This window comes from Rhinolophus sinicus, linkage group LG01, assembly GCF_036562045.2.
Source record: "Rhinolophus sinicus isolate RSC01 linkage group LG01, ASM3656204v1, whole genome shotgun sequence".
NCBI classification, from domain to species: domain Eukaryota; kingdom Metazoa; phylum Chordata; class Mammalia; order Chiroptera; family Rhinolophidae; genus Rhinolophus; species Rhinolophus sinicus.
Genome location: NC_133751.1, coordinates 68,378,337 through 68,391,908, shown reverse-complemented (window position 1 = coordinate 68,391,908; position 13,572 = coordinate 68,378,337). Strand labels below are relative to the sequence as shown.

At 38.4% G+C, this 13,572-nt stretch overlaps 1 protein-coding gene across 4 annotated transcripts in view; it reads left to right on the top strand.

Moving 5' to 3' along the window:
- The first annotated feature begins 326 nt into the window (after nt 1-326).
- Nucleotides 327-13,572, top strand: part of GRAMD1C (GRAM domain containing 1C) — an 86,551-nt gene continuing 73,305 nt past the window's right edge. For 2 of the 4 annotated variants that reach the window (XM_074331682.1, XM_074331678.1), the window contains exons 1-2: nt 398-439; nt 5,291-5,440. In XM_074331682.1, coding sequence (XP_074187783.1) covers nt 413-439; nt 5,291-5,440 — 177 coding nt within the window. In that variant the 5' untranslated portion in view covers nt 398-412. Of the gene's footprint in view, nt 440-5,290; nt 5,441-13,572 lie in introns of all 4 variants that reach the window. The other 2 variants (XM_019734875.2, XM_019734876.2) reach the window with 2 other exon arrangements.

Genomic DNA, 13,572 nt, shown 5'->3' with positions numbered 1-13,572 from the left:
ATTGCTGCAAGAGTGTATATATTTTGTAGTTTTTATAGTTATTGTCGAAGTGCTATTGCCGAAGTGCTGTATCACTTTACACTTCCCCCATGAGAGTTCCTGTATCCCTAACAGTCTTGCCGACAGAATGTGTTATCAAACTTCTGTGTTTTTGTCAATCATCCTGATCCCTAGTAAAAATTGATCTCAGGCTAACAAAGTAACATGGCATCCTTAGAAGTTAGCCAAAGGGAGCGGGCCTCAACGGCCGCCAGAGGGCGCAAGGCGCGCCGGCAGAACCCCGGTGGCCCTCGGAGGAAGGGCGGGCGGGCGGGGCACGTCGGGGATGGGCGCGGGGCGCGCGCCTGGCAGCCCCCTCCCCGCGGCGAGGCGCGCGTGCGCGGTACCGCGGCGGGCGGCGGATGGAGCCGCGATGGAGGGCTCTCTGACTGTCCGCCAGGTAAGAGGCGCCTCGCTGGGGCGGGATCCCAAACGGTGGTTTACCAGTTTTCTTCGCGATGGTTGTTTGAAACCTCTCAGATTATGATAATTAACTCCTCCCTTCCCTTTTCTTGGTGCTCTTTGGAGTAATGTGGCAAGTTGTTACCAAGGAAACGGTTTCCTGTACTTCCTGCGAGCCTTCCCCTCTGGGCGACGGTGGGTCGGTGTGCGGGGATTTGGCCCGAAGTGACCAGGTCCGGATGCCTCCGCCGAGGGGCCCATCGCCTCAGGACATCGCCCCGTTGTCATGGTTCTGACCCAATCGCCTTGATCCAGTTTCACCCCCTTCCGTTAACTATCAGCTCTTGATTAAAGGGCTCAGACGAGATAGTTTACATTCGTGTGCTGACAACTACCACTGTGTTTTCGGTTTCAGCTAGTTTTGTTTGCTGCTTTATTTAATAAACGGAAAACTTTTTGATTAATCTTCAGGGTGAAACACCTACTGTAGCTGCAGGAGTACCTGCGTATTTGAACACTGTCTTCATTACTTTTACATTGGCTCTGTGTATATATTTTACTTAAAGAGAATTGCAATCAGTGCAGTACCTTTTCTTTGAGTAGCATTTTACAGTTTACAAAACGGTACAGGCACGCAAATAATTGTTGAATGAACAAATGAACAAATGTAGTATTTCAGTGAATTCTCAAAACATTCCTACAATGAAATAGGCAAGGTAGACATTCATGAACCCGATCAGTCATTCGTTCAACTATGTCCCTGGCACTGGGTGTTTGGGGTAAGACAGCAACACAGAGGGATCCATGGTCTCCATGAACTTATTGTCTAGACTAGAGACAATCATACCCGTACTATAGAGTGGAGAAAACAGATTTAGGGAGACTGTGTGACTACCAGTGACCACACAGCTAAGTTAGAGAGCATTCTTTTGTAACCACTCTACAAATCCAGAAAGGATCCCCCCACCCAAATTTGCTTTGGATGTAGAAAGTGATGATGCCACACACACACCATGAAGGTATGAAGAGGTTTATTACATACATACAGGCTTGTTACTTGTGTGCTCATATAATGAAAGGAAGAGCAGGGCAGGCTTCTCAAGCAGATCCGAAAAGACTTGAAAGAGCAAGGACAGGAGGCTGACTCCAGGGTTTTTATTGTGGTTAGGGGGCGGCGTCAGGGTGAGGGTTCCTGCGTGTGGTCAGAGGCTTGCTGGGTTTGACTCTTCCACCCGCACACCAAAGGAAAGAGCACCCAGGCTTTCTTACCAACTCGCCCATTTGAGGGACAGGAGAAGAAGGGGGGGGGAAGGGGGAAGGGTGAGGTTTAAAAGCTGTCAGCAAACAAACAAAAAAACCCCCAATGAGACTCCTTATTATACTTCACTCCTGATGTTTGACTTACGAGTATGACCAAAATACACCATATACCATTTTTCATTGTTGAATTTGAACTTAAGTAAGCCATCATGACTCGCTGTGAGGCCTGCAGGCTGACGCCAGTAAGGAACATAGAAGTTCCGTTGAATGCCTTGTTCAAGAGCCCAATGATGTGTATTTTGAGAAATGAAATGAGTGCCTTGGTCACAGAGTGCTGTCTGGAACTCTGATGGGGATAAGGAGTTCCCTGGGGCGGCCTTTTGTTATGGCTTTAGCATATGTAGAGACCTGTGTGACTTTGATTTATGTTTTGAGTATCTATGAAGCAAGCGAGTTCCAGATTCTTTGCCCCAAAGGGCACGACTCTTCGGCCGATGGCTCCAGTTGTTGGCCAGAGCTTCACTGGTAAGGTGACTGTGGGAAGTTCAGCCAGTTGTACTCCTCTGTGGGCGTTTATCAGGGACATCCTGGTTAAGGGATGAAAAGCAGTAGGTTTCTCACGCGCTCCATCATGTGTAATGGTGGTGATGTGTCCACTGAAAAGCAAGTTTGTCCGTCAAAACTTCCAAGGGAAGTTCGAAGAGTACAAACTCCTATTGCTGTTCACTCAGTTGAACCCAGATTGCTCCCCAGGTATTCAAGGGGTTTAGAAGAGAGGTGACCTCTTCCAACACCATGACATCTGACAAAGGAATGAGAACAGAGGAGGCCATGCCCTCCTGCAGGTGGGATGTGCCTGGCGGCTCAGACTTGGTTCTGTCCTGTAGAAAGAAGGACTTGGTGGCCGTGCTGAGCTTCAAGGTGTTGCTTGCAGGACTCAACGCATTCACGGGCAGCTGGGGATGGAGGGTCACAAGCTCCATTCCCAGAGAGTCCAGTATGCTGGCAGTAAGTGCTGCTCTAATGGCATATAGGGTGGGGCTGAGGAGATAGTTTCTTTGATCGGAAGCCTATGGACAACTTACGGACATTATAGGTGGTTCACAGACTCCAGGAGTCATGAAAAGAGGCTGCTTCAGTCTTCACAGTGAAGGATTGTGTTTGTGTGTCTGTGTGTGTGTTGGAGGAAGTAACGTTAATGTGAGTCTCGGTATATTACAATTGTGACAAATTTTAGAATCTTTTTTGGGAGGAGGCCCCATTCAGGGTATGCTGTTTTGCAGTAACAGCATAAATAGGCTTAAGTAAAATGAGGGCTATATTGCCTCCAGAACCCCCAAAGCCTCAAAGATGTTGGGCTTGTTTTAATGTTGTGGGTGCTGACAGGGTCTATAGCCCTTGGTTTACCAAATAATTTTCAGAAATTTCACCGAGGTGTCAGGACTTCCATTACGTGTGGGGCAATGGGCCATCCCCTTTTTGTGAGCTCTTTTGTGAGTATTTGTATGTCCCGAATGGGTATATTAAAACAATGTCCTCAGAGAGGGGATGTAATCAATGTAATGTCATACCTGTGCTCCTGGAGAAGAAGGGGATGCAGTTAAGATTTTGCCTATAAAGACTGCATGTGATGGCAAGCCTTTTGGGGTATCTATGTGTAGCTAGGTAAAGGTATATTGTGTACCTCTGGAGGTGAAAGCAAACTGTGACTGAGAGAGGCCCTGACATATTGAAAGGGACACTGAACAGAACATATCAGTCAAATTTATAATATCAAAACATTTATCTGTTTCTGATTGGATGGAGTCAGTAATTTTAATAGTTGGGTATAATAGATGACCACAGCATCAAGGATACAATAGTCAAGTGTGAAACACCGTTCATTCATTTTTCCAACTTGAACAAGCCACATTGGGCTCTTAAATGGAAAGGCAGTAGGGATAATCGCTCTCTCACTAATTAATTCTTGTATAATAAATCTCAATCTTTGAAGCCCCTGTTTTATTTTACATTGATCTGTTTTACCTATTCTCCCTTGGGATTGGGGTGGGGTGGTTGGTCCATAGGGTTCCATTTTTTTAAAAATTCAATTTGTAAGCTCCAAAGACATATTAAATTTATTACTCGTTGGGCCAGAGTGTCCACTTACACTATATGTTATTTTAGGGCGATGTGTACTATGACCAGGGAGAATGTAGGCAAGGCAGTAGTTCTGATGGTTAAGGTGAGACATACCTATTCTTTGTCTTATTTTATGTTGAGTAATTCCCCTAAGATTGTTGGGAGTACCTGGTTTAAATTTAGTGAGATCTCCAAGTGTAGCTGTAGTTTGAGCCCAGCATTGATTAAAGCCATGAAGATTTGCCAATTGATGCATTTCAGCAGATGTTGACGTTAATTCAAAACCTTTGCTGTAGAGGTGGAAAAACCAACATTTACCTTTTGTTGTATAAATTATTTTAATAAGTTTTAGATTCCCTACTTCACCAAATTGTGTTTCCAAGTTTTGTTTCAATTTTCGGTTTGCTTGTGTATTTATTTGTTTCTTTCCCTTGTATCCAATTTTGTTTCTTTTCCTCTCTCTTTTTATGGTTAGTGAATAAACTAAGGTGGAGGAGGTCCTGTCTACCCTTTCATATTTATAAATTGTGTCCTCCAGAGAGCCTCAACTCAGTAGCACCAGGGTTAGGTGCTTCCCCTATGATTACTTTGTAGAGTGTGGGAACCCCAAGATTAAGTTGAGCTTGAATTAACCCTTTGCTGTGCCACTTGGGTGCCATGGGTGCTTCTCTCTGTAACCCCAAGGGTCAGGATTTGTGTCACAACAGAGGTATAGGTGGCAGCAGCAGCAGCAGAGGTATTTAAGGGTCCTGATGAGCTATGTGCTCTTATAATGGCTGCTCCCCCTTCCCCTCCACGCTTCCCTTTTCTCCTCTTCTTTTGTTGACTCCAAAATGACTGCTCTTTCATGAGTGACCACTTGATGGGCCCATATCTTGCATAGGGTGTAATCTTTCCCCTGAGTGCCCTATAGATGGGTGCCAATGTCTGGTTGAGACATCTGATTCATTTATTTGAACTCCACTATTTGTATAAACCAGAGATAATTTACCAATTTCCCTACCAATGGACAGCGTGGTTGTTTGCACTTTTTTAGTATTACAAATACTGTTGACTCCATGGGCACATTAAATTGCTGGGTTGTAGTATATACCCTTCTTAGGCTCTACGAGGCCTTGCAAATTGTTCTCCAAAGAGGTTGAACCAGTTGTCATTCCCATTACTTTTTTTTTTTAAATGTTTGTTTCTCTAGCTGACGATAAACTTCTGGAGACTCAGGACTTTGTTTTATTCATTTTTGAATTCCTAATGCCAACTAAACTACCTAACAAGTGGTAGTAGTTGGAAAATATTTGTTGCATGTGTAAATGTATGAACTATGGAAGCAAAACTATATTAATTACTATTTTCTGCAAGCTTAAATGTTGTCCTTTTCAAGTTAATTTATGTACTTTGAACATTACTTCATTTCTTTTTAAAATGGGTATTTCTCAATAAGTAATTTGAATTGTTTGATACTTGTTCCCAGGTGATAAATGAAGGGGATTCAAGCTTTGCCACCGAGTCACAGGAAGAGTTAGAGAAAAATCCTAGTCCAATTGTGGATGAGAGTAATTTAGTGTCAGCTAAAAAACAGGGGCCACATTTACATAACTGGAGTGGCGACTGGAGCTTTTGGGTAATATTTTTTCGTTTCTTATACCTTCATTTTAATTTTAAATGCTGATTTTCTTTAGGGCTACAGACATTCATATAGTATTTGTAATATTTTCTTATTACCTTCTAGATTTCAAGTATTTAAGTTTCAGTCCCGAGTCCCAAAGACATTTCTGATTGTGCCCTCCTTTGGCCACTAGGACGCACTGTTGTCTGGTTTGATAGAGTGGAATTATCTGCTTCAGTTTCCCTGGCAGAAAACTATACCACAGAATCGGATTGCACTTAACATTTTTCTCTGTACTGGCAGAAGACCAACATTATACAGAAACTGTATTTCTAAAAGTTCCTGAGAAGCCAGCTATTTTACACAATTTTGATGTAAAGATTTAGCTCCTGTACCTAAAAGGAAGTTTAGCAATGTTTGACTTGTAGTGTATAATGATAAGATAGGTTTTCAAGTTAGGCGTTTCATATTCTGTTTGCGCTGTGCTCACTGGGTCACATAACCGGGATATGCTTCAGGTTTCCCCACTGTAAAATGAGACTGCTGCTTGTTGCCTAGGTGCATAGTCTTGTGGTAAGCACATCTCTGTTACCATGCGGACGCTAGCAATTATCATATGAAAGGGCTCATTCTAAATCTAGCCATTTCTATACGAGTTATGAGCCATTTGGTAGAATCTGGTATAATGCAACTGTAAGTGAAATTCATATAAGATTATAAGGCATATATGGTGCCAATATTAATTTATTAGAAAGCTGATCTCTTGGGGATTAGGTATGTTTGGCAGAATTTCTAATAATTTTAGAGTAGGCCAAAAAAGACATATCATTAACAGGTTATAAGGATTTGTACACGTACCATAATTCTGTTCAGAATTGGCAGAATTGGCATTATTTTTGGTCACAGTTAGAGAAAGTTTATGACTACTGTAGTGTTTTGACCCTTCTGCACTGTGATTTTTATAGCTTATGTTATAGATTGGAAAACCTTTATAGTTCCAAGGGCTATGTACAAGATTAAACAGTTACTGTGGTTACTCTTGGCAGACTTGCTGCACAAAATAGGGTAAAGCAAGAGAAGCAAAAAGCAAGGGAATGAAGATATAGAAATAGAAGGAGGGAGAGAAATAAAAGAGTATGTGTTTTACAGCTTTGTAATGAAATTGTAGTATTTGGGGCTAGAATACTCAGCATCACATATCAGCTGATTAAAAATGCAGAATCCTTGGCCCAGCCTCAGACCTACTTAATCAGAATCTTCATTTTCACAAGATTTCCAAGGGATTTGCATGCACATTCAAGCTTGAGAAGCACTGGTTTGGAGTGTTGAAGGTCTACTTTTGCTCAGTTTAGGTCCCTATGCTGATTGCAAGAACTTTTATTTTGAGGAATTTTTATATGAATTCACATGGAATAGACTTAAAGACAAATGCAACATATCAGAAGTTTTACTGACTTTTCCAGAGGGTACTTACCCAGAAACCAGAACTATCAGCATACAGAAGCAAAGAAAAATTAAAAAGAACCCGAATAGTTAAATCAAAGTTTGTGCTGCTATATATTGTAAGAGGAGAATTCCTCAAGTCTTCATTTGGAATTTCTTTAATACATTTTTTTTATAAGCCTAATAAATAAGTTGATTCCCATTTTGTAGTTGAATAGAATATTGGAGACGGGAATTATTTGGTGATAACACATAGATAGTAGTAAGAAGTGACAGCAGAAGCTCAAAAAATGTAGCAACCTGGGCCTCTTAATATGGCAGCCAAAGGTCTATGTAAATAATTTGGCTTTAATATTGTACTATAACTGGTAGAAATGATATGTAAGAAGTCTGGAAAATAATGTACTTTTCTGCTATTTTAAATCCATCTGCTTCTATCACTGACTCCACCATGTTGCTATTTTCATGTTCTGGCAATAAAGTAGGAATTGAATGAGTACAGTAAAATGGTACAGTTCACTGATGGACCCAAAATTAACACAAGGAAGACCAGTAGCACAACAGGAAAATATTCATGAGGCACATGACTTGGTAGTTAAACAAAGAATTAAAAGAATGTCAGAGCCATTTCACTGGAACATCCAAGGAATCTGGATTTGTTGTACCTTTTCACTTTTGGAAGATTTCTACCAAAAAGGATTAATAACCTTTTTTCCCCCCCAATACATGACTTTTATTGCATCTTTAAAATATCACAAATAAGCCTGAGGAATTGCTTGACATCTTGGCGTTTCTAAAGCTGGATAACTTAGGTCTTATTTATCAGCCTGCAGAACTGCTTCTTTTTCAGAAACATAGATCCCAAAATTTTCTAATATCCTTCTTTTGAAATGTGGCTTGTTGAATCAAACAGCTGAATATGATACAAGTTCAAAATCATTTCCCTCAAGAATTAACTCATCATTCTGGGCTTGATATACTGAACAAGCAATACCTGACCTCATCTGAAGCCTGTGGATGTATTTTTCATCCCCAAAATTTCAGATTTCAACAAGAGAACCATTCCCCTGAATAACGATGTTGACGGGGAAGTGAGCACACACAAGCCTCATCTTGTAACGGAAGCCCAGCGTAACGCCCTTGGTTATGTTCTGTACGTGACTACAGAGAGTGCCAACGGTAGGCAAAAAAGCAAGGACTGATAACTTTCATTATTATTTTTTTTAATGGAGGGCGCAGCTCATGCAAGAATCGAACCGGCAACCTTGGTGTTACTAGCACCGCGCTCTAACCAACTGAGCTAACCTGAGTTTTGGTATTTAAAGAGTTAAGCTCCAGGGGCCTGCAAAATTCACTAACGTAGAATAACTCATATATTCTGGCCTGGTTAACTCAACTGTTCCACAGTAGTGAATTCAGAGGGCAGCATGATATAACTGAACAAATTGGAGATTGGAAACAAAACATCTGGGGTAGAGTGTATGCTCTGTCCCTGGTGATTTCATCTTGTGGTGCTTTTAACAACGTACTTTAACCTGTCTGGCCTCAGGGTGACTCATGTATAAAATTAGAAATTGGGCCACCATATTGCAACATTGGTATGTCTTGAATCAATAGGAGAAAAAAAAGGGGGTTTATAGCTATTATGAGCAAGTGTTCATAATCTCTAGTCCTGATAGCTATGTATCAGTCATAAACAACTCTGGGCGTACTCAGTGGGTGTACGTTACCTGGGGAACATCTTTCCTGAAGATTGTCCCAGTGGTAAAAAGGTTGAAAAGTCCTGGATAAGGGGACCTACTGTTTGGAATACTGGAAAATGTATTTTGATGATTTCCCATAATTAAAAAAAATCGTGAAAACTTAAAAGGATACAAGAAACTGAACCAAAGTTTATTGAAGTTTGTTTTTTTTCCTCTGAAGTTGATCTCCTTTAGACCCTATCCATTTAATCTTGTGCTGCGTAACAGATTGGCTAGTAAGTATGAGTAAGTCACCATAGCAATTGATAGTGATATCAACAGCAGCAGATTTCCTATTTCAACCCTATAATATAAAGATAGGAATATTATTGTATTTGTTTTAGTGTTTATTTAAAAATGAAAATATTTAATCCTAGTATATGGGAAATGAATTGCATTATTAACTTATTTATTTATTTATTTTTTATTAGTTTCAGGTGTACAAGGCAACGTAATAGTTAGACATTTAAACTCCTCATAAAGTGATAACCCACCCCCCAAGCTACTACCCCTCTGACATCTTATATAGCTGTTATAGTACCATTGACCATCTTCCCTATGTTGTATTCAACAGCCCGTGACTATATATACCTATATATTTAGTTATAGTTGACATTCAATATTATTCTACTTCAGCTTCAGGTGTATAGTGCATTGGTCAGGCATCTACAGTCTATGAGGTGATTCCCCTGGTAAGTCCAGTGCCCATCTGGCACTTTACGTGATCTTTACAACATTGTTGATTCTATTCTCCATACTGTATTAACTACCAATTTGTATTTCTTAGTACCTTCATCTTTTTCACCCTGCCCTCACCCCCATTCCCATCTATCACTCTGATAGATTTAGTACTTATCTGGCACCTTATGTTTTAATAGAAAATATTTAGATTTGAATTTTTCTAGATCACAGTCAAGTTTTTTCTAAATGTACAAGACTCTACTTTATCATTTACTTACAGCATGATCATAGTCATATCATTCACAGGTACACTTTTCTACTTGTAAATGGGAGGTAAAACTTGCCACACAACTGATTTAGAGGTACATCATGTGGATTAATTAATATTGCACTGTTAAATAATGAAACAAAAAGCCCAAGAGGATTAATTAGTATGTTTGTAACATATTTTGGCAACTTTGGAGAAGACTTCCTAAAATCCTGTGTTGTCTTCCACAACATATCTCGAATTTATTCAACCTAAAAAGATACTTCACATTTTCACTTTGATAAATGATACAAAAGAATAAAGTCATTTTCCAATGTCTCTTGGATTAAAAGCATATTTTGTCCAATTAAAAATTTCAATTATAGATAGATATTGTTTGAAAACCTAGATACCTTTTAATACTTTCAGATTTAATTAGAAAGGAATAGGGACTAACATTTATGGAAATATGGAGATAGGACTATTTAACTTAAAAGTTCCTCTGCCTCACCTGAAACTAATGGAAAAAAAAAGCTCCTCTGCCTCAACGTGCTTAGAAGTGCTGGATGAAATGTTATAAACATCTTTTTTAAATGCATGTCTGGGCTCACAAAATGGCAAGGGAGATACCTAATGGCTAAAAAAAGAAGAGGGAACTGATTACCAGAGTTGTAAGCACACAAGCTAATGCTGAGGCAGCCCCGAGGAGTTTATTAGTCTCAGTAACTAAAGCATTAATGGCCACACTGGACTAGGAGATGACGCCATGGACTTGGATGAGTTGGAACTAAGAACTGTTTATAAAGCCATGACTCTTGAAGAGTTATACCTTCTGTGAAAGGTAGAGTAGGAGAACATCCACGTACATCTGCAGATTGAAGACAAGCTTACCTGTCCAAACTTAGGCTCGGGGAGGTAGGGGGTGGGGAGTCTTTCTGATAGTATGTAACTGTAGCTCATCTCATGAAGTTTTGGGACTTGAATTTAATACTTTATGAGCGAGCAGAAGGAGATTGAATAAATAGCATACTAGACCCTTAAAAAATTGAGCTAAAACTATCAGGTAAAGACTATAAAGCAACCATTTGATATTATTAAAGATTTAATAGAAAGAGTAAAAAATACAATAAATCGATAATACATTCTCAAAAACACTAGGCAGATTTGAAAAACAACCAAATACAACTTCTAGAAATGAATACTACAGTCAATGAAGTAATAATTTAAAAATTCAGTCAACATTGGAAATAGCAGCTAAAGAGAAAATCAGTAAACTGAAAGATATATATGAGGAAATTATTCAGATTGTACCACTGAGAGAGAGAATATTTGAGAGAGAATGGGTTAAGATAGAAGAAAAATAGAGAAGGACATTTTGGATCTAATAAAGTGTTTCAGAAGGTGAACATAGAGAGTGAGTATTAGGCAATATCCAAAGAGATATCCACTTTTGATGAAAGACTTCAGAATCAGGAGCTACAGTGAGTCTGTCATAGGATAAACTCTAAGAGAGTATGTGAGCAGACACATTATAATAGAAGTGGCAAAGATAGATATACATGAATTAAGATAGGAATAGTCTTATTAGGTCATTTGAGTTTTTTCTATACGCCAGACTCTTTAAGTGAACAGGACAGTTGTCTATATCATTCTGGAGCTGACAGTCCAGAATGGGAAATGGATAGTACACAAATAAGGAAACGTGTAATACGTCAGGCAGTGATAGGAGCTCTGAAATCAATAAGAGAATGTAAAGGTGTAGAGAATCACTGGGGAGGTAGTAGCATTTTTAGTCAGGAAAAGGTTCTCTGAAAAGGTACCATTTGAAAGAGCCCTATATAGGGTTGGGAGTGGAGGACAAAGGAAAAAAGCAACGAATTATGTGAGGAAGCAGAAAGGGGAGTGATATTCTAGGGAAAGGCCTGAGTCAGGAATGAGATTAGCTTGTTTGCTAAACAGTTTCCTTAGAGGCTCAGATATGGTGAGTGAGGGAAAGAGACTGTTCAAGGATAATGATTCCTAGGTTTCTGATCAGTGCAACAGGGTACATGGATCCACCATTTAGGAGAAGACAAAGACTGGGGGAGAAGTAGGCTTGAGATATTGATATGTTGATATGTTGTATTTTGATATGTTGTATTTTCATTCAGTTCAATGTAATTTTTATTTTCCTTGAGACTTCTTTGGCTCATGTATTATTTGGAAATATGTTGTTTAGTGTCCAAGTGTTTGGAGATTTTTGTGCTACCTTTCTGTTATTCATTTCTAAATTGATTCCATCGTGGTCAGAAAATACACTCTATTTCATTTATCTTAAATGTGTTGAGATCTATCTTGGTATATATTCCAATACACTTGATATTATCGGTCTTTAAATTTTTGCTAAACTTAATAATTTGAAATAGTACTTTAGAGAATCTTAATGAACTAGACAAATTCCTTGGAGAACAAGAACTACTTAAATTGACTGAAGAAGAAATAGAAAATCTGAATAGAGCTATAACAAAGAAAGAAATTGAGTTTGTTTAAAAAAACAAAAAAAAAATACAAAATCAAAACAAGAAATAAAATTGCAAAGAAAAGCTCTGTACCTGAAAGATTCTACCAAATATTTAAAGAATTAACAAATCTTTCAAAAACTTTTTCCAAAAAAAAAGGGGAGGGAGAGGGAACACTTCCAAATCATTTCATGAGACTAGTATTACCCTGATTCTGAAACCGAAATTAATCACAAATTTTATCCATCAGCAGTGAACAAATTGAAAATGAAATTTTTAAAAATTCCATTTTTAGTAGCATCAAAAGAACAAAATACTTAGGAATAAATTTAACAAAAGAAGTGTAAGACTTGTGCACTGAAAACTACAAAAACTCACTGAAAAAATTTTAAAAAGTAAGTAAATGGAAAGATATTCCATGTTCATGTATTGGAAGATTTAGTATTGTTAAGATGGCAGTACTCCCCAAATTGATCTGATGTACAAATTCACTGTCATCCTATCAAAATACTAACTGGCTTTGTGTTTGTGTGTGTGTGTATGTGTATGTGTGTGTGTGGAAATTTACGAGCTAAATCTAAGTTCACATGAAAATGCAAGGGACCCAGAATATCCAAGATTATCTTGAAAAAGAACAAAGTCGGAAGAGGCACACTTCCTGATTTCAAAACTTCCAACACAACTACATTATGTGGCCCTGACATAAGACTAGACATGTAGATTAATGGAATAGAATTGAGAGTCCAGAAATAAACTTACATTTAAGGTCAACTGATTTTGACAAGGGTGCCAAAAATATTTAATCATCGCAACTAAATGGGTTGGGGTGGTGGGGGTGGGGGTGGGGAGATGTTGGGTTAAGGGGTACAAACTTGTACTTAGAAGATGAATAAGCTTTGGAGATCTAATACAAAGCATTGTGATTATAGTTAACAGTACTGTATTATATACTTGAAAGTTGCTAAGAAACTAGATCTTAAATGTTCTCACCACAAAAAAGAAATGATAATTATGGGACATGATGGAGGTGTTAGCTAATGCTATGGTTGTAATCGTATTGCAATATAGAAATGTATCAAGTCAACATAATGTTATATGCCAGTTATAACTCAACTATTTTTTAAAAAATTAGTTTCAGGTGTACAATGCAACGTAACAGTTAGACAGTTATACCCCTCACAAAGTGATAACCTCCATCCCCCAAGCTACTTCCCCTCCGACATCTTATATAGCTTCTCAACAACTTTTCTTTTTTAAATAGAGGAAGACTAAATGCTTCCTCCCTAAGATCAGAAAAAAAATCTTTAGTGTAAAAATAGAATGAAATAATTTGAATAAATTATAATAAGTTTTGAAACTGTGGAACTTAATTTAAGTGTTTAGATGAATTCAAATTTTAGGAATTTTTTTTAAAATTTGGAAATTGGAAAAATATATAAAGAAGAAAAGTAAAATTACTTGTGTTTTCACCAACCAGAGAAAACTATTTTGAGATATTTCCTTTTCATTTTTTCTATGTATGTGTGAGAATTTTTT